The 26509-nt window shown below is 35.9% G+C and overlaps 1 protein-coding gene across 26 annotated transcripts in view; it reads left to right on the top strand.

Annotated features, from left to right (window-relative positions):
• The window catches only part of kcnma1 (potassium calcium-activated channel subfamily M alpha 1), an 81522-nt gene that overhangs the window by 28143 nt on the left and 26870 nt on the right, over nucleotides 1-26509 (top strand). For 22 of the 26 annotated variants that reach the window (XM_023949848.1, XM_023949850.1, XM_023949851.1 and 19 more), the window contains exons 3-15: nucleotides 8367-8428; nucleotides 13093-13186; nucleotides 13271-13382; nucleotides 17366-17441; nucleotides 17985-18060; nucleotides 18240-18410; nucleotides 20393-20484; nucleotides 24002-24112; nucleotides 24220-24325; nucleotides 24416-24498; nucleotides 25626-25695; nucleotides 25790-25945; nucleotides 26060-26169. In XM_023949848.1, the coding sequence (XP_023805616.1) occupies nucleotides 8367-8428; nucleotides 13093-13186; nucleotides 13271-13382; nucleotides 17366-17441; nucleotides 17985-18060; nucleotides 18240-18410; nucleotides 20393-20484; nucleotides 24002-24112; nucleotides 24220-24325; nucleotides 24416-24498; nucleotides 25626-25695; nucleotides 25790-25945; nucleotides 26060-26169 (1319 nt within the window). Of the gene's footprint in view, nucleotides 1-8366; nucleotides 8429-11554; nucleotides 12582-13092; nucleotides 13187-13270; nucleotides 13383-13430; nucleotides 16449-17365; nucleotides 17442-17984; nucleotides 18061-18239; nucleotides 18411-20392; nucleotides 20485-20569; nucleotides 20662-24001; nucleotides 24113-24219; nucleotides 24326-24415; nucleotides 24499-25625; nucleotides 25696-25789; nucleotides 25946-26059; nucleotides 26170-26509 lie in introns of those variants that run through there. The other 4 variants (XM_023949847.1, XM_023949866.1, XM_023949867.1 and 1 more) reach the window with 3 other exon arrangements.

The raw sequence follows: 26509 nt of genomic DNA, 5'->3' as shown, positions 1-26509 counted from the left end.
CAACAACGTAAACGGGTCCTTCTGATTGGTTAAATGCATAAAGGGATTTATTTCATTTATTCAATATTTCAAGCTGCAAGTTTTAGCACATTTAACCCTTGTGCTATCTTAGATGACCCCCCCCCTTAGAACAGAGCCTATCTGTGACCCCCTGCATCAATCTGCTTTGTTTTGGTCTGTATAACTGTTGTAAAGCTTCACTATATTACCTAACTATACGTTTATATTGACACTTATTGATGGAGCTAAATCTAATTAAGTAATTGTCTTTTTTTCAAAGAATCTTTCTCTTCCTTTTGTGTTTTGTGTGCATTCACTTTATGTTCATGATGATTTTTTCATTAAGTATTGTATAAAGTATTTACCAATAGTGTAGGGGCGGCTGTGGTGCAGTGGCGGTAGGGTGGTCGACATCCGATCGGAAAATCACAGGGCTCAACTCCCGCCTTGCTTGGCACCAGTGTTCATCAGTGGGTGAACGGGACTGTGACTATACAAGTATACATTTAGTGTAGAAAGTGTACTAACTGAATAACTTTTCAGAACATTTTAAGTTTACAATATAGATGGTAAAAAAGTATAAAAAGTCAACTTCAAGTACATTGCCTCACTTTTAGTACAGACTAATTGTTCTGTTTTGGTGTATGGTTTGCTTCCACTTTATTAATTGCTACTTTTACTATAATGCCTAAAATGCAGATTGTGGTAGGTAAAGAAAAATATATACATTTTTGCTGCTTTTTATCTTAATCTTATTGTTATTTTTCTCCCTTGAGCTGAAGTTGACCACAAACTCAGGTTCCCATCATTCTGTGCCGTGTGGTGAACATCCTTGTGCATTCCTGATAAATCATTTTGATAGAGCCACTGATGCTGGCGCATTAACCACTGTCCACGTCTCCATTTTTAAGCATCACCTCATTCATGAGTCAGTGGGCTCTCACAGCAGCTCTTCATGACCAGAATGACACGGCACAGCTGCATTTTCCCCCACACACTCACAGCCGCTGTGGGATTGCCTGAACGGTTCTTCTGCTGCTGTGTTCAGAGACGGCTGCCTGTCATGTGATTAGATTGTTGCTTTTCCTCATGTTCAGCAAAGTTGGATCAAGGATAAGGCTCACAATACAGAACTAAGTGCATGTCTTCCATAGATGTTAGCAGCAAAGCCAGATTTTACTTAGTCTTGAAGTTGAATCGATATAAAAACTGCAAAACACACCTGAGAAACCCAAACAACAAAACGCTTCCTCTTCTTCACGCGCAAAAAGCAACAGTTCTGAATGTTTAAACAGCAAACTTTAAAGCAAAGAAGCTCTGCTTAAGCTTCTACCCCCTTAAGAGTGCTCGCAGTTTCGCAGGGGATTTTCCACCGCTGCAGTTGTCTTGCTGTTGCTAGGAAACACGTCACTCCCCTCCGTAACTTGTGCAAGTCATCTGCACTAAATCATCATAAAAGCAGCTAGAGCCTCTGTTCAAAGACGACTGTGGCGTATCAGCTCAGAAGAAACAAACACTAAACCTGTGTTCATTAATTTATAGATATTTATTGTTACGGCCAAACAGATGTTCCTGTTTTGTGTCCTTTAGAGATTCTGAAATTCAGAACATAATTATTTACGTAACAAAGGTTGCAAGTTATTTGGAGGTTTTGCCAGAGGATTGTGTGTAAATTCAACAGATCCTGTAAAAAAAAAAAAAAAAAAAGATCTCAGTTTATCAGAATTTTAACACTTAACATTGCATAATCAATCTAATTAGTTGTTGATAAAATAAAATTCTTAAAATATATGACAAAAATGTTTAAAATCACTAATCAAAGTAAGTGGATGGAGCAAATGGTCATACTAAGAACCTCTTCCAGTGAAAATGATTTTATGATACAACAAGTACAGAAACTAGAGAAAAGGAAAATTGTATTGACATAATAGCATTTTTCTTGAATTTTCATATAAATAGGCTGAAAATATTGACATTTTATTTAATTTTAACCTAGTAATGCAATGTTTGTAGAAGTTTGAACAAAGAATTACATTTTTTCGGGGCATAGGTATTTATAAAATTTTGACGCTTTGAGCTTAAAAAAGGCTAACCATATTAAATTATTGAAGATTATTGCGTAGAATAGATGTTTGTGAAATTATGGCACTTTTTGCCCCTCTAACATCAGCGTCACAAAACAAAGCATTTGAAATAACTTTCTAAATATTAATAATGTCACGGTGCAGGGGGGCTCGAGAGCCGGTAGGACCCAGAATGCAGAGGCAGGGGCACGTGGTTCAAGGGCAAGGGGTTTAATTATAACAAAAAACGCTGCCGAGCAGGATGACAAAACCAAAAACTCACTGTGACGTGACGTGGCATGAAACAAAGGACAAGGTACATGGCATGACAAGACATGAACACCAGAGCAGGAATACTAATGGACCAACACAGGAGGAAGGCAGAGACAAGACTTAAATACAGACAGGGCAGACAAGACACAGGTGGACACGATCAGGGCTGATGGGGACCAAAGGAAGTAAAACTCAAGAAAACAGACAAGACAGGAGACTTTCAAAATAAAACAGGAAACAGAAACAAGACAGAACAAGGACCAAAAACAAGACAAGTTCAAATCATGACAAATAATTAAGTAAAACAGGAGAAACACAAGTTTTATGTCTTAAGTAAAATACAAACCTTTTGTAACTTATTTGAAAAGGTCTGGTTTAATTTGTATTTTCTCTGTGAGTTTACATGAGATAAATTTAAACAAAAGAGCAATTTTTCCACTGAGGAGGCCATTACCGCCCTATTTTTTTCCAAATGAAAAAGGAGAACACCTCCCGCTTCTCTCCGAGGGCTCATTTGGAGAAGGTGTCAGATTTTAGGATTCTTCTTTAAAATCCTTGTTAGAATTCGTGCTGGGTTTTTGCCCATCACCTCAAGTTCCTTTGTACGCAGACACAGTCAGTGAATTCAGGCCTCAACTCAGGATGGGAACAACTGTCTCTAAAAGAATCGATCTGATACCTTTTCTAAAAGCTGGTTTCCTGAAAATATAGAATCACATTTTTCATTTTTAGTTAAAAACATTGATAATTTTTCAATCATAGACTCTATCTTAAATTTTTTTTTTTTTTTTTTTTTAGATTTAGAAACAAAAGATTACCAGCTTGAAATGACAAAGATGGAATAAGATTTGTGGTTCTGCCAGCTGTGAAGGAGCAGAAGCTCAGCAGTAATGAGGCTGTGAGTGTCTCAGATATTCATTCATCCTGCGTGTTGGTCAAGGTTGCAGTCAATCCTCTTCAGGGTTGTTGTCCTGAACATGCTAATTGACTCTTCCCAGATGAAGGGTAACCTCTATGAGTAGTTAAAGGAGACGCTAAAACAAGATTTTGGAACAGACATTTTTAAGGGGAGTAAATTGGTGTAAAGTAATTTGGAAGAGATTAATATAATTTTAGTTTGTGAGAAAAGCTGAATTTTTTTTTCTAATATAAATCTGAAGAGGAGATGCAGAACTACCCTTAAAATTCTGCCTAAATGACGAATTTGGCAGCTAAGGTGTGACAGAAGGGCCAGCTGGGATTGAGTTGGGCAGTCCTGAGGTGATTCTAGTTTGGGAAGCAAATCCACGTTGCAGGCAAAAATATTATGGAAGTGTCGACCGTAAGGAATAGTAGGTCAGAAATTTGTGCTCCCATGATTGTCACTGGTTCATGGACCGGACAGATTTGGCATGCATCCTCAGCTTTCGGCGATGCAGGAAAAGGGATTCATCCTGGGGTAGACAGCTTATATTGATTAAATTGTTTACTTATGTTATGGGATGAAGAGAGCTGCACGGTGGCGTGGTGGATGGCACTCTTGCCTCATACCAAGAAGTCCCCTGGCCCAAGTCCCGGCTGGGGGACCCGAAACAGAACACCAGTGGGGGACCTTTCTGTGTGGAGTTTGCATGTTCTCACCGTGCATGCGTAGGTTTTCTCCGGGGACTCCGGCTTCTTCTCAGGAAGGTTAATTGGTTACTCTAAATTGTTCGTAGGTGTGAATGCGGGTGTGTGATTGTGGCCCTGTGACAGACTGGCGACCTGTCCTAGATGTCCCTAGCCTTCGCAGTGGCTGGGATAGGCTCTGGCAGCCCCGTGACCCCTGAAGGGATAAAATGAATTCGTTTTTTTAAGGTTTTATTTGCTTTCCTATTTCTGATCCTCTGTTTATCTGACTTGAAAAAGCTTTTTTGCATTTTTGCATTTGACAGTGAATCTGTCAACATGAAGCATGTTGGGTTCTTTCTAATCTTGACAATGAAGACCAGTTCAGAGACTTTGTCATTATTTCCCCCCAAAATGATTTAACACTCAACAATAATTAGTAAAGATAAAATGAAATGCAGATATATCTGTTTCAATATTTCAGAATATCTTCAAATAAATGAAGGAATTTTGAAAGCACAGATCCTGTTTATACATCTATACACATTAAAAATGCTAAATAGTTGTTAAAAGATTTTTAAAAGATTGCAAAGTGAATGTGAGGAAAACAGACTGTATGAGTTTGCATTAAAACCTGTTGCTCCATTTGATCCAAAATGATCCAAAATGCTTTTTTGATCTCTCTTCTATTATTATTTCACTACAATCTAATTAAGTTTCATCCCCACTTTCAAATTAAGACAAAAATTATAAATGCAATCAAATCTAAGGACGTGTTTTTTCTCCTTTTGCTCTTCTTTTTTCGCATCAACTCCTGGATGTTTGCAGTGCAGCTTTGTCTCTCCAGCAGGCTTTTCCTACCAGCTGATGATGAGTCACTCCTCAGGAAGAGGAGAGGAGCAAGAGTGACTTCTTTGATGTTTGCAGGCTGATTCCTCAGGGCTTGAGACATGCTGGGGCCCTCCTGGTGCAGCCCTGTGCATTATAGACACAGGCATTGGAGTGATTATGGTCTGTTGTTTGATCAACAGGCAGGTAGACACACCAAGTGTTTCCAGAAAGTCAATAGAAAATAAAGTTTTCCCATCATTATTCTAATAAACATTTTTTATGAATTTTTTTTTCTTACACCAATTTCAACATTGAGTTGACATCAAACTTCAATAATTGTACAATTTGTAAAACGTTTTCAACATAATGCTTTTGCAGATGAGGACTTTCGGTAAATATGGCTCAAACATATTAAAAATGCTGATTTATTTGTACAGATTTTTGATAAAGTGAACTGATATCGACCTTCTGACCCATTCCAGCGTGATGGAAAATTCCTGCAATGAGAATTCAATTTCAAAATGTTTTTTTTTGTTTTTATTTTCCCCTCATGTTATTGTGTTATTGCATTACATGATTGTTTTTGAGTGTTTTTGCTAATCGAGTATTCTTGACATGTCAAGAAGAGAGAATTATAATGACGTTAGAACGATCATTCATTTGCATGAGGCACTGAGTGCAGAGTGCACCGACAGAGTTGAGAGCAAATTTGGCCGAGTGCGACTTCGTTGGCATGCGTCGGTCGTCACTCCTGACTGAGCTCTCTGAGCTCCCCGGTGGGCGGAGCCATTGCAAGCAACTGGTGGTGGGTGGTTGGAGATACAGATGTGATGCATCATTATCCGCTCGCTCAGATGAATGATGCATGGCGGCACCGTCTGCCAGCACCTGATTGACGAACCCTGTCATGAATCCTTGTTTGAGGCGCAGCTGAATCTTCCACCTCCCGTGACATTAACATTTCCAGCCCCGACATTGTTTCCAGTTTCTGAACTGGGACAGTTGGAGGCATAAAGAGATTTTCTGTCTGCTTTCAAAGAGCTTATTAAAAATGCATGTGGGTGCTTTTTGTCATTACGGGGGCCATCACTGGCTGAAGGTTGACAAGACAATTTCACATCATGGAAATGAATTAGGCTGAGCGTATTCATTATGCATGCCCATTGGTTTCTCGTTCCAGTTGGCCATTGTGTCATTTAGATGAAAGCCAGGCGGGGTCACAGATAACCTGGGACTGTATTTCTGAATGTAAAACATTTGTTCTCCAGTGGCGGAGATACCTTTCCATTCATCTTTCTCTGGGTCGGGCTGTCGTCTGCTCCACGTCTGACCTCAAAGAAGAAAATGGGGACACTTTTTTTTTTTCAGTAAAGCATTGAAGATCTGATGTGCTTTGTTACTGCTGTACAATTGAAGTAACATTTATAGGATTAGGAAAGTGTTTCTTTCCAGCCCGAATGCAAAACAGCTGCTTTTATAACATTTAAAAATGTATATGATCTATGCTCTGGTTTAGTTGCTTTTTAGCCTAGTTAAGTGTGCTCTAGTTAGATAACATAGATTTGATCCTCTTTCCAGCATTTTGATAATCTTTCAGCCTCCTCCCTGCTCAGACTAATCCATCATGACAGCAGTCTGAGCAGCAAAAACAGCATAAACTCTCCATTCTGTATCTTCAGTTTATTCTGACTTTCCTGTGGCTTCAGCACCAGCAAAGACCTCGCTTTGTCGGTGTCAGAGCTGTCACCTGGCAACTCCGTTTTGTTCGCTAACACTCCCGGGCTTCATCTTAATCACCCCACAACCTGCCTCCAAGCCTGCTCTGAAAACCTCTTCATGAGCCCCTTTGCTCTCATCAACATTCCCTCCATCAGGAGGAGGCAGAGGGGCAGAGGAGGAACGGTGCCCTGGTTTGTGTTATCAGCCTGCTCCTCTGTGACTCCTGAAGCTTCCGGCTCAGCTGTTATCCTTCCTCAATTGCGTCTCCTGAAAGGCAAAGCCCCATTCTGTCACCTCGCTCACTCTTTCTTTGACAATCTGCCTGACAAGCTGATTTCTTCTTTATTTATTCATCAAATCATTCATGCAACCCAAATAAACGGCTTCTGTTTGTGAATAAAAATGGTGACTCCAATTTTAGACATAATAGGTGTAAAAGACGTAGGCACCAACATCTTCTCTAAACCTGGAGAAAAACATCAGGTATTCTGTCACGTTTCCCCCGCTCACATTTACAGTAGAAAAGGTCTTAAAGATGCCAATGTTAAAATTAAGGAAAAATGTGAAAATGACCACAGTCTTTAGTAAACTGTTCAAATGTACTTTGAAACCGTTATGAACCAACTGAGGCAAAAGTTCTTTTACTTTTTTTATCATTAAAACTTTATGAAAATATCACATCCAATACCCTAGAATGGGATAAATGCCCACAACGAACATCCAAATAAAGATGTTTTTGAGAAATAATGTTGAAAGAATACTGATTTACAATATATAATTTCTAACATCTAAGTCAGAGCTTTTTGTGCTTTTTTTTATTTTACATTTAGAGATTTTTTTTTTTTACTTTGTGAAAATGTTTTTAGTTACCTAAAGATAAATGTCATAAATAACAATACCCATAGGGTACATTGAGTGTGTACAAACAGCTGTAATAACAGATTTCAGGAATCCAATTGTTCGTATCCTGCAAAATTTCTTTGTTTATTCTTTTAAAGCATCTATGCAGGCATAAACCATGTTTCATCAAAATATATTTTTTAAATCCTTTAAAACATCCCCACATATTGTAGCTTCCTGACAAATAAAATGTTTTTTTTAATATTTAAATCAAGGAAGAAAAAAGCGTTTTTTTGCACAAACCCAAATAATTTGTATGTTTTTTACTTGAGTCCTCTGCAGAAGAGCTGCACTAACTTCTAGAATATGAATCAGATCACATAAGTATGGCGATTTAAAACCCATTATTTGACGTCACTGAAGCGTCCTTTGCATCCCCTCTTCTTTGTCTGACACCATCAGAGAAAACTAGGTCAGAGCAGCTCTCTGTAGAATAGACCTGTGGAATTTACAACAATGACCACTAAATTAACGTTACGACAAATTGGTCTTATTTTTAAAAGATAAGGACCAGGTATATTTTTAGGTGAGGTTGCAAACAGGCTTTATGCAGATGTGACCCTTAAAAATGCAAGCATTTAAAACCTGATTACCTGTTTGTCTTTTAGCCAAAGAGAAGCATTTTTGTAGGCTTTCTTAGAGACTGTAACTACTACAGTTCCACACTGGAAAAGAAATTGCTATTTTCAACCACAAGCACCCTCTGGTCCTTTTATGTGAAGGGAGGATCAGACAAAAACTTGTACTGATTATTAGGAAAGATGAATTGTATGTATTTAGTAATTTACACATGCAGGATTAACAGTTAAGCTGTATTTACCAAGTAACGTCTCCAGTATTGGACATTTTTAAGTGGATTCACTGGAACTCATGTGACATCAGAGAAAACGGGTGGGAACTTCTAAAAGTAAAAAACTTTGCTGGATTTATTGTGAAACCAAGACCTCTAAATAGAAACTACCATAATTAAACTTGTTTTTTTTTTCATTCTAGGTGGTGCTTGTGTTTGCTCTCAGCATTGGAGCCCTTGTAATATACTTCATAGATTCCTCAGAGTGAGTATTTTCTTTCCTTTTAATATCAAATTTTCCCACCTATTTTGATGCAGAAAATTTATAAGGCCTCTTGCACACTTTCCAGCATCTTGGGAATATAGAAAGTACTTGCATTAATGCAGTCAGAAAAGAAATTTGTTTTTGAGATGTCAGCACTCAAAGTTATTTGCTTAAAAGCTCACAGTGACGTTACTCAAGTTTTGTCTTAATGACAGAAGCATCAAATTTAAATTAAACATCATGGCTGGATTATATTTAAGTATCCGAATCACCAAAATCCCACTGTTGGTGTTTTTTTCATTGTAAAAAAGTCTGTAAATACTTCTGACTTATCGGGTCTGTAGTTTTTTTTAAATGTTTTTATTAATACTTTTTGCTGTTGTAGTCTTCTGACAATCTGCCAGAGTTAAAGAGCTGCCCTAGTTCTTGTCATGCACAAATATGAATTTTAAGGGACTGGGTATGTATACCCAGTTTGAAACAATCGCCATCGCTCATCACCACAAAAGAAGCGGAAGCCTGTTTGAGCTCCGTGTGCAACAGTGCTCTGTTCCTGCAGCCCGGTGTTTGGACAGGAAGTGCCATTAAGAATGACTGTAAAATAAACAAAGATAAAAGCTTCCATCCCCGCTGGGAGCAATGTGAAGGCTGAAAGGAGAAAATAGGCTTTAACTCTTGTAATCAGGCTGGAGGTCCTAGAGGCAGGCGTCCAGGTTATTAGTTATTTCATAAGACCAACCTGCAGCTCGGGGTTGGGCTTCGGTCTGACAAGGTTTGTGGGTATGATCTCATTTCATTATGTGGACTAGCACAGGTAGAGTTACATTCTGAAGCCATCTGTGGCCTTCTGTTAGCAGCCTAAAGCGGTGCTTGTAGCCTTTCACCTGATGGAGAATAACCTTGAACCTCTGTCTGGTATCAGCAAAGACCTTGGAAACTGTACAAAGCTGCAGCATCCTTTCATTAAAAAAAAAGTGTTGACTGATAATCCAGGCGAGTCCAGGTTTTTCTGTCTTTGTCTCCACAAAAGAGCTGCATGGGAACAGTTCGCTGGCAGCAGACTGGAACAGATGAAGCCCTTCCTGTAATTAGTCGTGTCGGCTTTTAAATGATAGATGGACTCAATGGGACAGAAGTGACACAAGAAAAAGATGAGATTAAAATCAAACTGAGTGTTAGACTATATAAAAGGAAGCAACTCATATTTTTTTGTTTTTTACATGATGATTTAAGTTGATTAAAACCTTTTCTTTTTGTTTATTTTGATTTTTAAAATAAGGATGCAGCAGAAAGTGTCTTGGTTTTGTGGCCCAATAAATGAACTCTGCATTTTTAAACTGAACTTCCATAGCCTGAATTAATATTTCTTTCTTTACAGTTTATTATATTTTTTCATTTTTTGTTGAATTAAGTGTGGATGAATTTGTCTATTAATTTTTTTTAAGGAAACACCTCAGGTTTTTTTTATTTGGCAGCAGCTAATTTTTTTGAACATATGTAAATATGGGTTTTATTAAACTGACGCACCAGTAGATGGTTTTCTGATTTTTTTCCATGACATTGTGATGAAGATTTTGGCTGAAAATGTAGATCTTTAGAAAAACTGCTACAGCTATAGTTGGCCACCAGATGTCACTGTTGTGACTAGACTGAAATAGCCAATCTAGCCTAATAAATCAAATATTTGTTTTGGATTATGCTTTTATATGCTCTGTTGTTGTCAACATTTCACTTTGACAAACTGTTATTGTTTTTTTGTAGTTTATTCCCCCCCCCCAATTTATTTTGTTTTACACTCTGTAGACTTTGTAAAAAAAAAAAAATCTATATATAAAGTAATATCTTCACCTTTGAGGATGTCCTGTCTGGTGTTGCATTCGTCTGTTTTTGCATCAAAGCAGAATCCCAGCAGCACAAGTGCTGACTGATTTTGACCGATACCAGGTTAAAGGGATTTATGGGACCTTTCACCATTAGCAGATTAATTTTTTGCTTAGCATTTGTTCAAAGCTGAAAACCCTTAAATAAATCACGTGCAGTGTCATGAAGATCAATTGAAACATCACATGTACGAGCTGGTCTGTTCTGTGTAACCCTTGTGCTATCCTAGGCACTTTAACGTTGGGAGTTGGGTCTTCTAGACCCACTAGACAGTGTGCTGAACTTTTTTTCTTCAATGATTTGTGATCTTCACTGGTGTCCATGGATAACATGAAATCTTTCCACCTTTATCCACCTTTGTCATGGTAGGGAGAACACGTCAATGTAAGGGTGGGGTCATCTAAGATAGCACAAGGGTTAATCGGAGCCACGGACTCACAGAAAGGAGAACGAGGTTCTGCAGGCCGGCCAAATTCCTGATCTATTTACAGGCGTAGTTCTGATTCAAAGGCTAGAACCAAAGTATTTATTAGATCAGTTATTTAGCTTCAAAGCATCTTTTTTTTTAGATCCCATAGATTTATCCATGCAATTTTTGGAAATGTTCATGAAATCTCTTGATTCATCCTCCGAGTCCGAATAATTGAAAACCTGTCTTTTGTTTTTTTTTCAAGCATAGTGTAATAAAAAAATTATGTTTATAATTGTAAACTTTACATATTTATATTAGTTTTTAGAGTTTATTTGGGTTAAAAGAGACATTGCAAAGTCTGTATAAAATTTTGTCTAGTTTTTATGTTTAATTGTAGCATCAGCACTAATGTTTAAATTAGAGAAGTTTTATGACGACAGAAATAACATTTTATATCTCGTCATAGTCTGCAGTTGAGAGTAAAAACATATTTTTGCGTGCACTCTGCATGACTTAGTTGGAAAAGGAAGATCGTTTTAGAAGAGTCTTTGCATTGTTTGCTTGAATCTTACATTGGTGTATGTGGTGAGTCCATCCTGGTGTTTAGTTTTGTAAGGCAAAATCATATAAATAATTTGCCTATAAATTAAATTAAAAAAAAAAAGTTAAAAACAACTTAAGAAAATTTGACTTAAAGATATCATGGAAAAAAATAAAAAAATTAAAAGCATTTCATCGAAATATTTATGGCTTTGAAATGTGTCTCCTCGCAGGATGTACTTTAACTAAGAACGCCAGATAATTTGACCGAGAAAGTTTTTTTTTTTTTTTTTTTTTAAGTCTGATGAGAAAAAAAGTATCATTTTAATTGACCAGAAGACCAGTTTGCTGAAGCAGATTAGCTGAAATATTTACTCTCGTGTTTCCAATTCCATGAGGACATTGTTTCATCACAGCAAATCTATTTATACTTTTTACACAACAAACGCCATTTTTCATAATCCAACGGGTATTAACCAGCAAAGAGGAGATTGCACCGAGACAGTGCAACAGCCAAACAAGGAAATTATGTTTAGAAAATAGTTTTAAAGCAAGCTAAATATCAGAGTTTGACGGAAAAAGTCTCCTTCACCCTCAGCCTAGACTCTACAGAAAATGATGGAAATTTAGAGATAAAATCTCAACATTTATCAACTAATACAAAGTCAGACTAAAATAGATACATTTGGGGGGTAAAAAAAGTACACAAAAATGTTTTTCTAACAAAAAAATCCAGTTTGTCTTCATCTTAATGTCCTTTTATATGAGCCACTGTGGTAAAAATGAAGGATATAATTGTGACATCCTCATAAATGTGGACAATTTGGACTACTCTCCATATCAGACAAATAAAGAAAAAACAACTTCCAAGGATTAACAATCTTTTTTTGTAGCAAAAACCCCATAAAACCCTTAAAATGAACAGTTTTGGTTAAAAAAAAAAAAAAAAAAAAGGCCTTTAAAACAAGGAAACATTTGTTTTCTTTAGGGGGAATTTGACTGTCTGGCTGTTTTACAGGTTTAACACGTCATCCTTCCGTTTTTAACACCACTAACCATCATTGTGCCTGTCGTAAATAATCCTGTTTTGTTTCAATGCAGCTATTTATTAAAAGGATTTAGTGTTTTTCTCCACGGTCTTGTCAAATCCTGAGTGTGCTGTTGGCGTGTATTTTCATCTCAGGCGTGAGTTATAATTCCAGAAGATATTTTTAACTTCCAGGTCATTAATATTCATACACTATACTAACATTCTCATATTACCTGGTTAATTATGTCTCTTTATTTGAATTCTCCGGGCCACACACAAGCTTTTGGAGGGTGAGCCTTCACTACATTGCTAGCACTTGCTATGGCTGCCTGAACTCATGAAAGAAGACATGAACCCTTGCATGCATTTAACCCTTAAACTACTGCTTTGGCTCTGCATTTCCATCACTCTCTAAGATGGGTAATGCAAGACTGAGAGGAAAGCAGCACCATTTCTTTGTCCCATCAAGCATTGCACTTGGAACAGATCACAGTCATCGGACAAACTGTTTTGCAGTTATTTAAGGGTTAATAAGGTATTACCACAAGTTGTTGCGTGTGCTACAGCAACAGTGCATGCTCCTTATCATCAGAAAAATAGATCTACATTGAAATGGAAAATACAAATGTTTGCACTGTTTTGAAATAGTTGTGTTTCTCTTCTTTTGGAAATCTTAAAAATGCATTTTCAGGAGAAGAACAATGCATCTTTTACGATTTTTGTAATATTGTAAAGCATTTTATGTTTTTTTTCCAACTCTGAATGTGGAAATAAACATATTTTTTTGTGTCTTTCTCACAGCCCCATTGAATTCTGCAAGCACTTCTATTCAAATTACACGCTGCAGATAGACATGGCGTTCAACATCTTCTTCCTGCTGTACTTTGGCCTCCGTGTAAGCAGACTTTCTGGTTCACCTGGGATCTACAGGTGTCGATTTGCTGTATAAGGTGTGATTTTTTTTTTTCCGTATTCACAGTTCATTGCTGCCAATGATAAGCTGTGGTTCTGGCTGGAGGTCAACTCAGTGGTGGACTTCTTCACGGTTCCGCCCGTGTTTGTATCAGTGTACCTGAACAGGAGTTGGCTTGGTAAGGCAGTTTGCTTTCAATCTTGAAGCTTTTATTTTTAAAACCCCACAGCCTGTGGCGCCATCCAGTGGGCTTAGTGGATCTCACAGATAAGTCCTTCAGTATAATTATCTTGTTACTTAATTTTTTTTTGCATAAAATGAAGGACACTTGTTGATATTACCCATTATGTAACATTTATTATAATGCAAATGTTTATCAGTTTTGTCAGGAAATACAGTTTGGGTTGGCTTGGTTGTAAAATTTTAAACAAATGGATCAAATTTAGATAAAAACTGCTTTCTCACAATATGGAAACTTTCCGAGGCGATGGTTTGGAAGCTTAACTAGGTGTATTTATTTGAATGATGCTGTTTTACAGAATCAAATGTCTCGCAATGCAAAGTTTGTGCAGCTTTTATTTTAAGATATGCTGCTTGATGTCTTTTTTCACACACTCACCTTTCCAGTTCAGATTGTCACACCTAAATGTGTATAAATAAATAAATAAAAAAAACTTTTTAGGATTTATCTATAATAGAAGTCAATCTGCTAAATGTGCGAAGCTCATCACTTGGAGAGGTTTATGAGGAATTAAAGGATTAGAAGGGATAATTTCTTCTTTTTTTTTGCTGGATTTTCAGTTCTTAATGGGACATTCTTATCTCTTCAGGAACATCTCATAAGCAGTTCCCTTTGTAGTAGTTTAAGCCACATCATTTACAGATAGTGAACAATAATGACATGTTTAGGTACTCACTGTTTTTTCTTCTGTTTAACAAGCTAACAAATGGAGAAGCAGCTGGTGTCTACTCCCATCTAGTGGAGATTTAGGAGTATTGCTGATTTTCAAATCTGAACTTTTTAGCACCAACACTTTTATGTTGCTGGCTTTCCTAATAGAATTGGATCAGTCTTTAAAACTGATTTATTGAAATCCTGTTCAATTTTCTTATGAAACCAAGCTTTGATAATCATGATGACATTTATATGGTTTCTGTTGGCAATATCAGGCTTGTTAATTTTAGTGCTCTATTTAAATATTTAAAACATAATTATAAACAGAGCTGAATCTGAAATTAAATATTACGAATTTATCATAATAAAAACTATAACTTCTTGTATTTTAAGTGATATATACTAAAATTTGACAGACATTTTTCTTTTCATATTTCTATTTACTCAATGAATTTTACATTTATTTACCCTAAAGTTGTTTTACATTTTTCTCTTAAGGAGATTACTAATATGTAAGATTTAATATTTTATTTTGAAATTCCAGCCCAGTTCCAATCCAGTTTTTTCCCACACAGAAAAGTCAAAATGAGAACACAAAGGCTGTATATTTTTAATAAATAGAGATTCTAACGGTGTTGATGTTTTGCCAGAGTCTGCCAGTAAGAAGAAGATTTATTAATTATTGGGGGATAATCAGGTCAAACAGACGATGAGGTCATTATCAGCTAAGCAGTCCATATTTCAGGAGGCGTTAAGCCAATCTGTCCATCCTGCTGTGGAAACATTTTAACAGAGAAACAGCAGCAACGTTTGCTTCTCCACGTGCATAATTGTGCAGTGCAGGGTTCTAAGTGGATGCATGACACACTCAAGCAACAATTTGTTTAGAAATATGCATGAATGATCCAGTATTATGTTATGGAAGTACACAAAACCAAATAAAAAAGTCTTTATTAATTAAAGACATGTTTGGCTTTTACAGAAATCTGCTATTTTACTTTCACCTTTCTAAAAAAAAGACTTCTGAGAGGGAAAAGGCATTTACTACCTTTGGTAAATGTTTATAATTACTGAATGGAAATAAGGGCCGTAATTTAAATGTGGGGAGCTTTTGGACATCAAATAAACAGAATTTTACCACATATAGTGTTGATTTCATGTCTATATATATCTAGAATATGTCAGTAGATATATTCAGAGCATGACAACTTTAAAAATGTTGTAATTTTGAAATAATAAAGGATTTAGTGTACTGATTTAAAAATAGTCACATTTAAAAATACCTAATTGATCCTTAACTAGATTAAATCACAGTATCCAAAATGCTTACATTTGAAGTATTTATGCAACTAAGCCTTGAAAATAAAATTACATTGAAGTTAATAATGTTGCAAACGTAATGGAGCTTTTACTTAAAATTTCTAAATGTATAGTAATGCATCAACTCCCGGCTCCACTAAATCAAGGGCAAAACAGCTTTGACTCATGAAATTTAATGATATATTTTTTTTATTTGACCACTCTTGTTGCGCGTTTATCTGCAAAATTATTTGCAGAACTGTTATTGCATCAGCTGTGATTCATTTTAGGATTAAACAGGAATCGTTGAATCCATAAATCTCCCTGAGCTTCCCCCCCTGGTCCATGCACAGATTTACTGGTCCTGCTCTCGGCTCAATGTGCAAAAAGATACACGCTGTTCTTGGTCAAGATTAAAGAATGAGATGTGGATTGTTGGCAGCAGTTTGTGTTGATAGTGATGAGCCGCTGATGGACAGACTGACAGACTGGTCTCTTCCTTTCCCTGGATGAATTCTAAAGGAGCTTACACTGTAATATCCTGATGGGGAAAAAAAGGGGTTTGCTGTAAGCTCGCCGAACGCACCGAATCTCTGCGAGAGTGCAGTTGAAGGTCTGAGTTAATTCAAATTATGACGCTTCTTCCAAACAGATCTGCTTTTGACACCAGCCTGTTAGCGCTGATACCTTAAAGCTCATCTAGGTTTTTAGTCCTTTTTTCGTGGATGGAAATACTTTTTTTTCTCCGTGATGTCTCACTTGGTGGATGAAGAGCAGTGAAGAACAGAAGCAGATTTTGGGACGTATAGCTGGACTCTGTACTATAGGTCGTAGAAATGATTCCCACTAAGATGTTAGTGTACCGGGGGCCTGAGGTGGTCACAGATCCACAACAAAATTCGAACCCAACAAGACGCAAGAAATCAACGGGAGAACTGTTCCAGAATGGCTACAGGGTCCGGATGGGCCACGGGCAAGTCACTGACAAAGATGACCAGGACAGCATCTGCTTTAGCTTGGGAGCATGCTTCCACGTGATCGCTTACTGGGGTAAGACCTGCAGGATATGGAAACCTTAGGGAATCTCGTTAAAGCTTGAGGTTAGCATGTCCAGAACTCTGTGGACTCTGTGTCAGCTGGAGCCGGTTCAGGCTTTGCCGTGAATTATGCTCCCCATCTTGCGGGCGCTTATTTAAAATGAAAAATGAGATCGGCACACCAATCTGCAGTTTTTTATTATGGTTATTTATTTTATTATATTACTTTACAGTGAGTGTTCAGCTTTTAGGTCTTTTATTTGATTCGGCAGATCATGCGGGAGGTGCATTCCATCAGTGAAAAACAAACTGTTTTTATGTCTTTCCTATTGCTAAAGCCAACTAAGGTTGCACTGGATGCAGATTTGTAAAGGAAAAATAAACGAAAAAAAAGATCCTTTTATAACTTTTAACTGATCATTTAATCTTTCTGCGATACGTGATGCAAAAAAACAAACAACTGCGTGTAGAAATGAGGTTCTGATTGTGTGACGGAGAAGCTTAGACTGACAGAGGATTTTGATGCTCATGTCGTCCTTGAACTCCTGGCAACAAAATCAGTTTTTCTCCTTCCATTAATACCCACAAATTTGGGATTTGACGTCACAACTGTTTACTCACTCATTCAGTGTCCACCTGCATCCAAATCTGGGTTGTCATTATTTCTGTGTTCCAAGTTTTTTCTTAGCAGGAATGACGATCAAATAAACTGATGTTGCATTGCCGGGGATTTAACAGATACTGACATGTTGGCGAGATGATGAGAATGCTTTTATTCTACAGTTGCTTAATTTATTCTAACAATATGAACCCTTTAAAGTTTTTAAAAATGGGACAACATTTCAAAGGTATCACGTCATTGATTCTCAGTCGAATCTTTCTGAATGGATCCAAAAACCTAACAACTTCTCCTTATTGTTTTTCTCACAGGTTTGAGGTTTTTAAGGGCCTTGAGGTTGATACAGTTCTCAGAAATTTTACAGTTTTTAAATATACTCAAGACAAGGTAGGTGTTCTTTATTATTCAGTTTTTTATTTGTGTCTGTATTGTATTTTTTCTTTTCTTTTAATAACATATAGCTTGAAGCAGCTAAAGGGTGAGAGAAAACATCGATTCAAATGGATTTTTGTCTGTAATGTGCCCACTTCACACATTTAATGCTTTATAATACCACATTTTTCTTTTTGTCCTCGATTCTTAGAATTAAAGCTTTTTGCACAGATGTTGTCAGAGAGAGCTTAAAGCATTTTCAAATGCTTAAAAATAATCTCCTTACTTTTCTCTCACACGAAGAATTGGACTGAGGTCTTTCAGGGACTTTATATAGATTTGGAATAGTAAATAGAAAAAAAAAATGTAAATAAACCTAACTTAAACTTATTTTTATTCACTGTCATCTACAGTAGTCCTGGAACTCATATATTTTGTCATTTATGCACACAATCTGAATTCAAAATGAATGCATTTGGTTGTACACATATATATAATAAATGCACATATATATAAATGATCTCTTTGTCCTTTTTTATCTGATCCTTTTTAAACCAGCAACTCGATAAAGCTGGTAAACTTGTGTTCCATCTTCATAAGCACATGGCTGACGGCAGCGGGCTTCATTCATTTGGTAAATTTGCACAAACTCTTCCAGTTTGAGAAAAAAAGTTCATAATTCAGTTGTTTTAAAGAAATACTCGAATTAGTATTATCCTTAAATTGACGCAAACAGTGGCAGCTGAAAAACAAATAAAAGCAAAATATGGTAAAAACGAGTATATATTTTTGAAATCTCCAACTCTCTTCCAGGTGGAAAACTCTGGGGATCCTTGGGAGAACTTCCAAAATTCCCAGGCACTTTCCTACTGGGAATGTGTCTACTTACTCATGGTTACAATGTCCACTGTTGGCTATGGAGATGTTTACGCAAAAACCACCCTTGGCCGCCTGTTTATGGTGTTCTTCATCCTTGGTGGTTTGGTAAAAGAACCTTTTCATTACTTTGTATTTGTAAAACCTGTGAGGAAGCGGCTCTCACAGATATGGGGGGGGGGGGGGGGGGGGGGGGGGGGGGGGTCTGTGTGTTTTCATGCTGTTGTGGCCCACCACCATTCCACCATATTATGCAGCAATTATCCAGACGTGGTGCTTATGTTTGTGTCTGTGTAATTTCTAGATGTTTTTTTTCTAGTTCCTGTATTTACAGTAAATTTAAAAGTGATTTGTTCACCTGCCCCCCACCCCCCTACCCCAACCTCCTTTTCCAACAAACACAGTAAGATGGGGATGATTTGCTGAAGGTCAGCCATATGAATGCACCAACATGATCTTACTTTATGCCTACCATTTCTCAGACCTAATTCTGACTTGAGTATATTTTAAACGTTATTTTAGTATTAGAAATTAGAATCTCATTATTATAGAAGTTTGACTAAAAGGCTAAAGCTGTGTGGCATGGAATGGAAAATTCACGTGGATGCACAAAGTGGAAACTACATTTATAAAACTTTATTGATTATTTGTGCCCATTATTTCATAGATCTGTTCAATTTAGCACCTAAATGCAGCGTGCAAATAAGTGTATAATATAGTTTCACAATCGGTAACGGAACTTTACATGGTTAATCAGTTACATGTTGTTTATGCTCATTTAAAATAATGTAAAGATAAATGACTGCCATGGTTTTGGAGAACTCTATAATAAAACAAAAAAGGACAGATTTTTAAAAAATTACTGTATTATCCGGAGTACAAGTCGCACCTGAGTATAAGATTCAGGAGCCAAAAAATGCCTAACATAGAAGAAAGAACCATTTAAGTTGCTCCAGAGTGTACGTTGGACTTGCCAAAACCAGAGAATGCTTCGTTCACACTGAACGGAATTCACGCATCAATTTTCGCATCCGCTGCCTCTTCCTTGACGCAGAAATTTTGCATTTGTTTCCTCTTTTAGCGTGCGTCAAAACAGACAGCGGGCATCACTCTGACCTACCATGGTAGCATCTTTCTGTGGAAGAAGCTACTTTCAAGTTTTTAGCCTAATTGGCCACTTTATTACTTTATTTTGAAGACTTATACTCTGAAAAATACTGTTTTGTTGCTAATTTGCAACACAAATTTTAAACCTTGACATAATAGAATTATTTCACTATTTTTATAGGGGTACATATGAATATCGTATTTATTTTTGCTGGATGTTAATACGAAACCGCATAAAATGGCTTAGGGTATAATTGTCAAATCTTACTATCGATCAAGCAGCATATGCTCCTACTCAGAAAAACTATTTTAAAATAAAAGAAGCACGGATCTGATGCAGATTGACTGACCTCTACTAGAGTGGCATGTAAGCCTAAAGCTTAAGTGTTTCCTTTAAACCGGCCTCCCCAATGAAAATACAGCTAAATCGCCTCTTTAAAGGGTAACCTCTAACCCTCACACATTTTATGTATTTTCATCATCGATTAGTGTTTACAGTTTCAAAGGAGGATGCACTGAGGTTTGAATGTTTGTCACTCATTTGGCTCTGCTTTCAAAATCACCCCAGCATGTGTGTTTGTTGGACAAAACATGGCACATAAGGTTTTTTTCTGGATAACGATAACTTTGATTTTTCTACCACAGATCGGCTTACCGCTCATCAGCTGTCATTTTTCTCCTTTATTCTTCACTTATCTGTAAATATTAGCCTTTTGGTTTCCTTTTTCATTCACATACTTTTTCCTCAACACTTGGAATGTAACTGGGACATAACTTTAAGTTACATTCGTTATTTTGGAATGATTTGACATAATCTTTTTTCCTTTGATTTCTTTTAATAAGTTAATATAACTAAAACTCAACCACATACATTTATGCTTCTTTTTGAGACTAAAGTTTCTTAAAACCAAAATGAGAGGACCTGCAATTCTTCTCTTGTCTTCTTTTTTAGTCTCTTCTTCTGTCTCCTATCTTCTCCTTAGGCCATGTTTGCAAGCTACGTCCCTGAAATCATAGAGTTAATAGGAAACCGCAAGAAATATGGTGGTTCCTATAGTGCAGTTAATGGGAGAAAGTAAGTATTCAAGGAGGCTCTGCTGCCTCCACAGCAGTAGAACCTTCTCTGCATGCCCTTTTCTTTTTCTTTTTCATGCATGTAGGCCATGTTTGCTCGCTACGTGCCAGAAATTGCTGCTCTCATCCTTAATCGGAAGAAATATGGCGGGAGTTATAACTCGACCAGAGGCAGAAAGTAAGTCAAACAGATGAAAGAAATAGCAAACTACTACTGGTGTGGTTTTGTGTGACTTGAGTAGCCCCTTTCATAAAGGCACTCACTTTTCATTTGAGATGTAATGAATCTCAACCAGCAGTAAAGTCACACTGTGACTGAAGAAGTTGGCCATGATCAATGTGCAGATTAATGTATTGCTGCTGCTTTAATGTATGTAATGTCTGCTTTAACTATTGCAAAGAGGTTGCCATTTTAACAAGTTTGTTTTGATGTCTTTTAATGGTTTTATCTTGAAATGTAATAGCTACATTTTTAAAAATAAAGTTAAAGTTTTTGCTTCTTTTTTCATGAAAAAATGTCTTGTCAAGATGGCATCTATTCAGTGTTGGATTATAATCATGGATGGACATGTTGGATTTTCTCACAGATTTATAAACTACGTTTAATCACCTGCTGCAGAAAATAATCCTTAAATCTGATCCAAATGAGCATTTTCTATTGGTTTTTCAAAAATAAAATCATGTATCACACTTTCATGTGATCCTAACAAGTATAAAAAGATCAAATATTTTACAGACTGGTTATAATTTAAGTTTTATTATTAAGGAACTTGAGAATTTCCTTACAAAATAAAATGCATAATATATAGTTGTTTGCTAAATGTTGAGGTCTAACACAAGTTTGGCTAAACATTTTGTACTTTAACAAGAATTAAAGTCTATTTAACCCCGTGAAATGCCTTATACTATTTAAAAATATATATTTTTGGAAGCAAAAACCAAGTTTTTCTCCCCTCAAACTTGCAGGTGTCTCCTAGTTTTACATTAGATGAGAAAATCTTACATTTATGTTTCATTGGTAATTATTGTCTGTTTGTGTGCCCAGTCGGTGTTTGTTAACCATTTGTGTCATTGTCTTTTTGTTGTCCTCTTGTCACGGCCAGCCAAAATCCAATTAGTAGATCAAACACTTACAAAAATAACCCATGACATACAGCCAGTCATAATTGGAACTTCTACATGTAAATAAACTTTGGTTCAAAATAGTTAAAGGTTATATAAGAAGATGATTATTCTTGAAAAGATAATTTAATTAATACCCTAAGCTTTTTTTTTTTTTATAGCTCCTGCATTTGTGTGCCCTCGCCTAATATGCTGCTAGTTTTTTAAAGCTGCTTTTTTTTCCTGCTTGAGATGCTGTCAATTGCTTTGCTTTGTGCTTTGCTTTGGCTGAATTGTGGCCTTTATCTTCAGTCTGACCTACACCCTGGGAAATGAGAGAGAGAATTGAAACGAAGTTTTTAAAATACTTGAAAGGATCTTTTTCTGCTACGCATTCAAATAAGTTTACTGTCTTTTTAAAACATAATTTAAAGGAGAATGTGGTGGTAAAGACATAAAAATTGGGGCTATTTTTGCTTCTTATAAATATGCAATTTTGGTTTTCATGCATTTCTGGTTGATAACCATGAAAGCTAAATTTGTATTTTGAGAAAAGTGAAAATCGTATCAGCTGATCTTTATCATTTATCTGTCACCTTTGCTTCACACACTCTTGTATTAGAGCCTTTACACTTTCTGCATTACTCCTAAAAGAGGTTGATTGCTGTTGTTTTTCTTGATTGCACTTAGTTACAACTTAGTTACCGTACTTTAGTTACTCATTAGTCTTAAATGCGTTCTGTGTCAAAGAATGTGTGTATTTTTTTTTTTTTTTGCTCATATGCAGACTAACCATTTTCTTCTATTCTCTCTTGTTACACTCAGCCATGCTTATCCTCTTGAGGCAGCTTTCTGCAACAAAGCAAATAAAGCACTTTTTTTTATGCCCAAAAATCAATTTATTTCTTTTATTAAACGTTTTCAAGTGAGATTCTGCAGGTTACTTCATCCTTATAAATTAAATTTGTAATATGATATTTTTTATTTAATACAAAAGCTATTGTAGTTTTTGCAGGGAATTTTAAAAAGAAGAAAAAAAATCCTTGATTACAAAAATGAAACAAAACTAAATAAAAAAAAAATGGGTGTTTATTCCAAAAATGTTATCACTAATAAAAAAACAGACTTTGATTACCTATTGAAAATTCAACAAACGTTTTATTTTTTATTTATTTATTCTTTTAATGTATAACTCTACGGGAGAGGATTAGGGCCACAGAGAATTCAGAGAAAAATGTCCGAATTTTTTAATGCACTTTTTTTATTCTTTCTCCATGGCTCTAATCCTCCACCGTAGAACTCCATCTATGCTTTTATTTGTTTTTTTAAATAAAGAAATGTATCTGGTTTATATGATACAACTGACTAATAATTGAATTACAAAAGTCAGAAAAAAAAAACCCAGCACAAACTTACAATACCAGAAAAGTCTACAAAGTGAGTTATCAACTTCAGAAAATTATGTAACAGCAGTTTTAGTTTTAGCAGAAGATTTTAAGAAGACAAATCCTTAAAAAAAAAAAAAAAATGTCTCAATGTTTGTTCCAAAATTTATGTATTTTACTCATAAAAAACAAACTTTTTCACATTATTTAAAAGTTCAAAAGTAGAAATCCTAAAATTCCTTCTATATCTTAATTTCTAATTATTGAAATTGTTAGCCTGTTTTTCTTTCTTTTACTTTCTTTTTTTTAAAAAGATATCCAGTTTACATGATACAACAGACAAACAAAAGGAATTACAAATGTCTGAATTACAAACACTACCCAAAATTACAAAAATAGGAAAGTAAATAATTTGACTGTATGGCAAGTGTCAATCCACAATTTATGAAGATTTTGATTAAAAAAAAAATAAAGATAGATAAATTCAGACTCCATACAAGATATTTTGAAGCACGTTTTTTCCATTTTACACCACAGTTTCTCTTTTGTTTCCCTTGCAATGTTTATACAAACCAGGAACTCTGATGTACACAACACGTTTAGTAACTGCTGTATTCATACACAAAAACTCCTTCACCATTACAAATGTGTAAAACAGTCATTAGCATTTTTATAAAGAATATATCTATGTAATTGTTTTTTACAATAGGAGAAGGCTGTCAAATGTAGGAACTGAAACAGACTGTGTGCTGATTTCATAATCTCCATCCGAGTAAACTGATCCTTTATAATCTGATACTGAAATCCACTCTGCCCTCTGGCCTCCATCAGTCCCAAATCATGACAATGATCATCCGTCCTCTATCAGTTATTACTTTCATGCAGATTTACAACCTGAATATCAAACTACAAGTTAACCCTTTCATTCCAGGTAGAAGATGAAAGGTCGTTTTTGTGTCCGCCGTAACATGTTGGCTCACGTTCACTGCGGTTGGATGTCATAATTTGTTTGCATCTCATTTCTTTTCGCAGGCACATCGTGGTCTGTGGTCATATAACACTGGAGAGTGTGTCCAACTTTCTAAAAGACTTCCTACACAAGGACAGGGATGATGTCAATGTAGAAATCGTTTTTCTCCATAAGTAAGTACAATTAAAAAAATGGAATTCTTCATATAAAATTAGCAGAACTAATAAAAATGAACAATATCAGGGCATTTACAATTTCTTTTCTTAATTTTTTATCTCAGTATTTCCCCTAATCTTGAGCTGGAAGCCTTGTTTAAGCGCCATTTCACCCAGGTAGAGTTTTACCAAGGTTCTGTCCTAAACCCACACGACCTGGCTAGAGTCAAGGTAACACAATTGTTCCACCAACTCACAATGTCCCTTTACTGAATCTTTTTGTGAGATTATAACAGGATAATTGCATTTTTCTCAATCCAGATCGAGTCCGCGGATGCCTGCCTAATCTTAGCCAACAAATACTGCGCTGACCCTGACGCCGAGGACGCGTCCAACATCATGAGGTCTGGACACCAATGCTGCAAATCCACATTTGTTTCTGTGCTTCTTTTAAAAAAAATATATTTGTTTGCTAGTGTCACGGATTGCATCAATTTAAATTGAAACAAAATCACATCTTTGGTCTAAAAAAAAAATCTGTTTTTAAGAACCATTGAATTCAGGAAGTTAAAAGGTTTAAAATGATTCTGTTTTTTTATTGTGAAAACAAAATCTTTCTTGTATAGTTAAAAAAACCAACTACCGGTACCTATTTTTAATGAAACATGCAAAGGTTTCAGTAAAAAGTATAATTTTGAAAATTGTTGGAACTAAATGGGAACTAAGTACATTTTTCAAGCTTAAATCTGAATCATAGTAAAATATGACACAGATTAGAAATATTTAACAATAGATTTATCGAACCAAATGAAACGAACGTCATTTTGCTTTTCTAAAGGGTTATTAGGCTTTTGAAAAATCACATCAATGAATAATGCTCCACTAGATACTGTCTTTATAGGAAAAAGCACATTTTTGAACTGAAAACATGATTTTGGAAATCATAGTCTAGTGTTTTTCAACCTTTTTTGAGTTATTAGTACTTTCCTTGATAAAAGCCACCAACCAAAAGACAAAAATCCGTACTCTATTAATAAAACACACTCATTCTTACCAAAGTGTCTTGACTAACATTAAACAAACATAAAGAATAAACTTTTTTATGGTCTGTCATATAAGATGTGAACCATTGACAACACAGAGGCTACCATTTAAAAAGCAAGGTAGATGCTAAGCTAAGATCAAGACTACAGCAGCAGTGACTGTGACTGTGAGCACCACCTTGTATGAAGAACACAGTCCTCTGCAATCAGGACTACAATCACCTTAAAGCAAAAGCAGTTCCTTCTACATGCACTTGTTTGCATTTTTCAGAATTGTTGCCTTCTAAAAGTAAACTGCACTTAAAAAACAGCAACAACTATATGCTCAACGAAAAGGAAACTGAGATAAAACAGAATGAACCTACTTTTGTGGCTCCACTGTACAAAAATCAAATCAAGTCATCAAAGTGATGACTTTCTGCAAAGAAAAAGCTGACTGTTAAAGCTTTTGAAAAGGTTGTAATTGTAATTTCTCTGCTCTGCATCAGAGTCATATCCATCAAGAACTACCACCCAAAGATCAGAATAATAACTCAGATGTTGCAGTACCACAATAAGGTTGGTTGAAATCCACTTTCATGGCTTTTATTAAAACAAGAGAGACTCTGTAATCTTATGTGCTGAAGATTGCTTTTGTTTTTCCACCCTACAGGCTCACCTGCTCAACATTCCAAGCTGGAACTGGAAAGAGGGAGATGACGCAATTTGCCTTGCAGAGCTGAAGCTGGGGTTTATTGCCCAGAGCTGCCTTGCTCAAGGCCTGTCCACCATGCTGGCAAACCTTTTCTCCATGAGGTCTTTCATCAAGGTAATCACTCTTCCATGCATAGATTAAAAACAGAATCGATCATAAGCAAAGGAATGGGCTGAATTACTCATTTTGTAATTATTGCAACAACGCAATTTTGCCTTCTCATTCTAGATTGAGGAGGACACGTGGCAAAAGTATTACCTGGAAGGAGTCTCCAATGAAATGTACACAGAGTACCTGTCGAGTGCCTTTGTGGGTTTGTCCTTCCCAGTGATTTGCGAGTACGAACATTTAAATATTTCATACTTTTTCCAAAATCTTTTTTATTCTTTCATTCGTTAACATCTTTGACAAATACAAAGATTATCAATTTTGAAGTTTGTAGTGTTAGTATTTTTGAATAGCTTTATTTTAGTTTAAAAAAAATCCTAGATAACTTCAGAAAAGATGAAACAACTAATGAGAAGTTATTACATTTTGAAATTATTTGGGTTATTGTTATGAAAAAGTACAGTAATCATCTTTGAATTAATTTTCTTATTTTTAATGAACACATAAAAAGGTATTGACCGAACAGGATCATTTTCATGTGTAATGTAATTTACTGTTTGAAATAAGTAG

This window comes from Oryzias latipes, chromosome 19 (genome assembly GCF_002234675.1).
Source record: "Oryzias latipes chromosome 19, ASM223467v1".
Classification (NCBI taxonomy): Eukaryota; Metazoa; Chordata; class Actinopteri; order Beloniformes; family Adrianichthyidae; genus Oryzias; species Oryzias latipes.
This window is presented reverse-complemented; position numbering and strand designations above follow the sequence as displayed.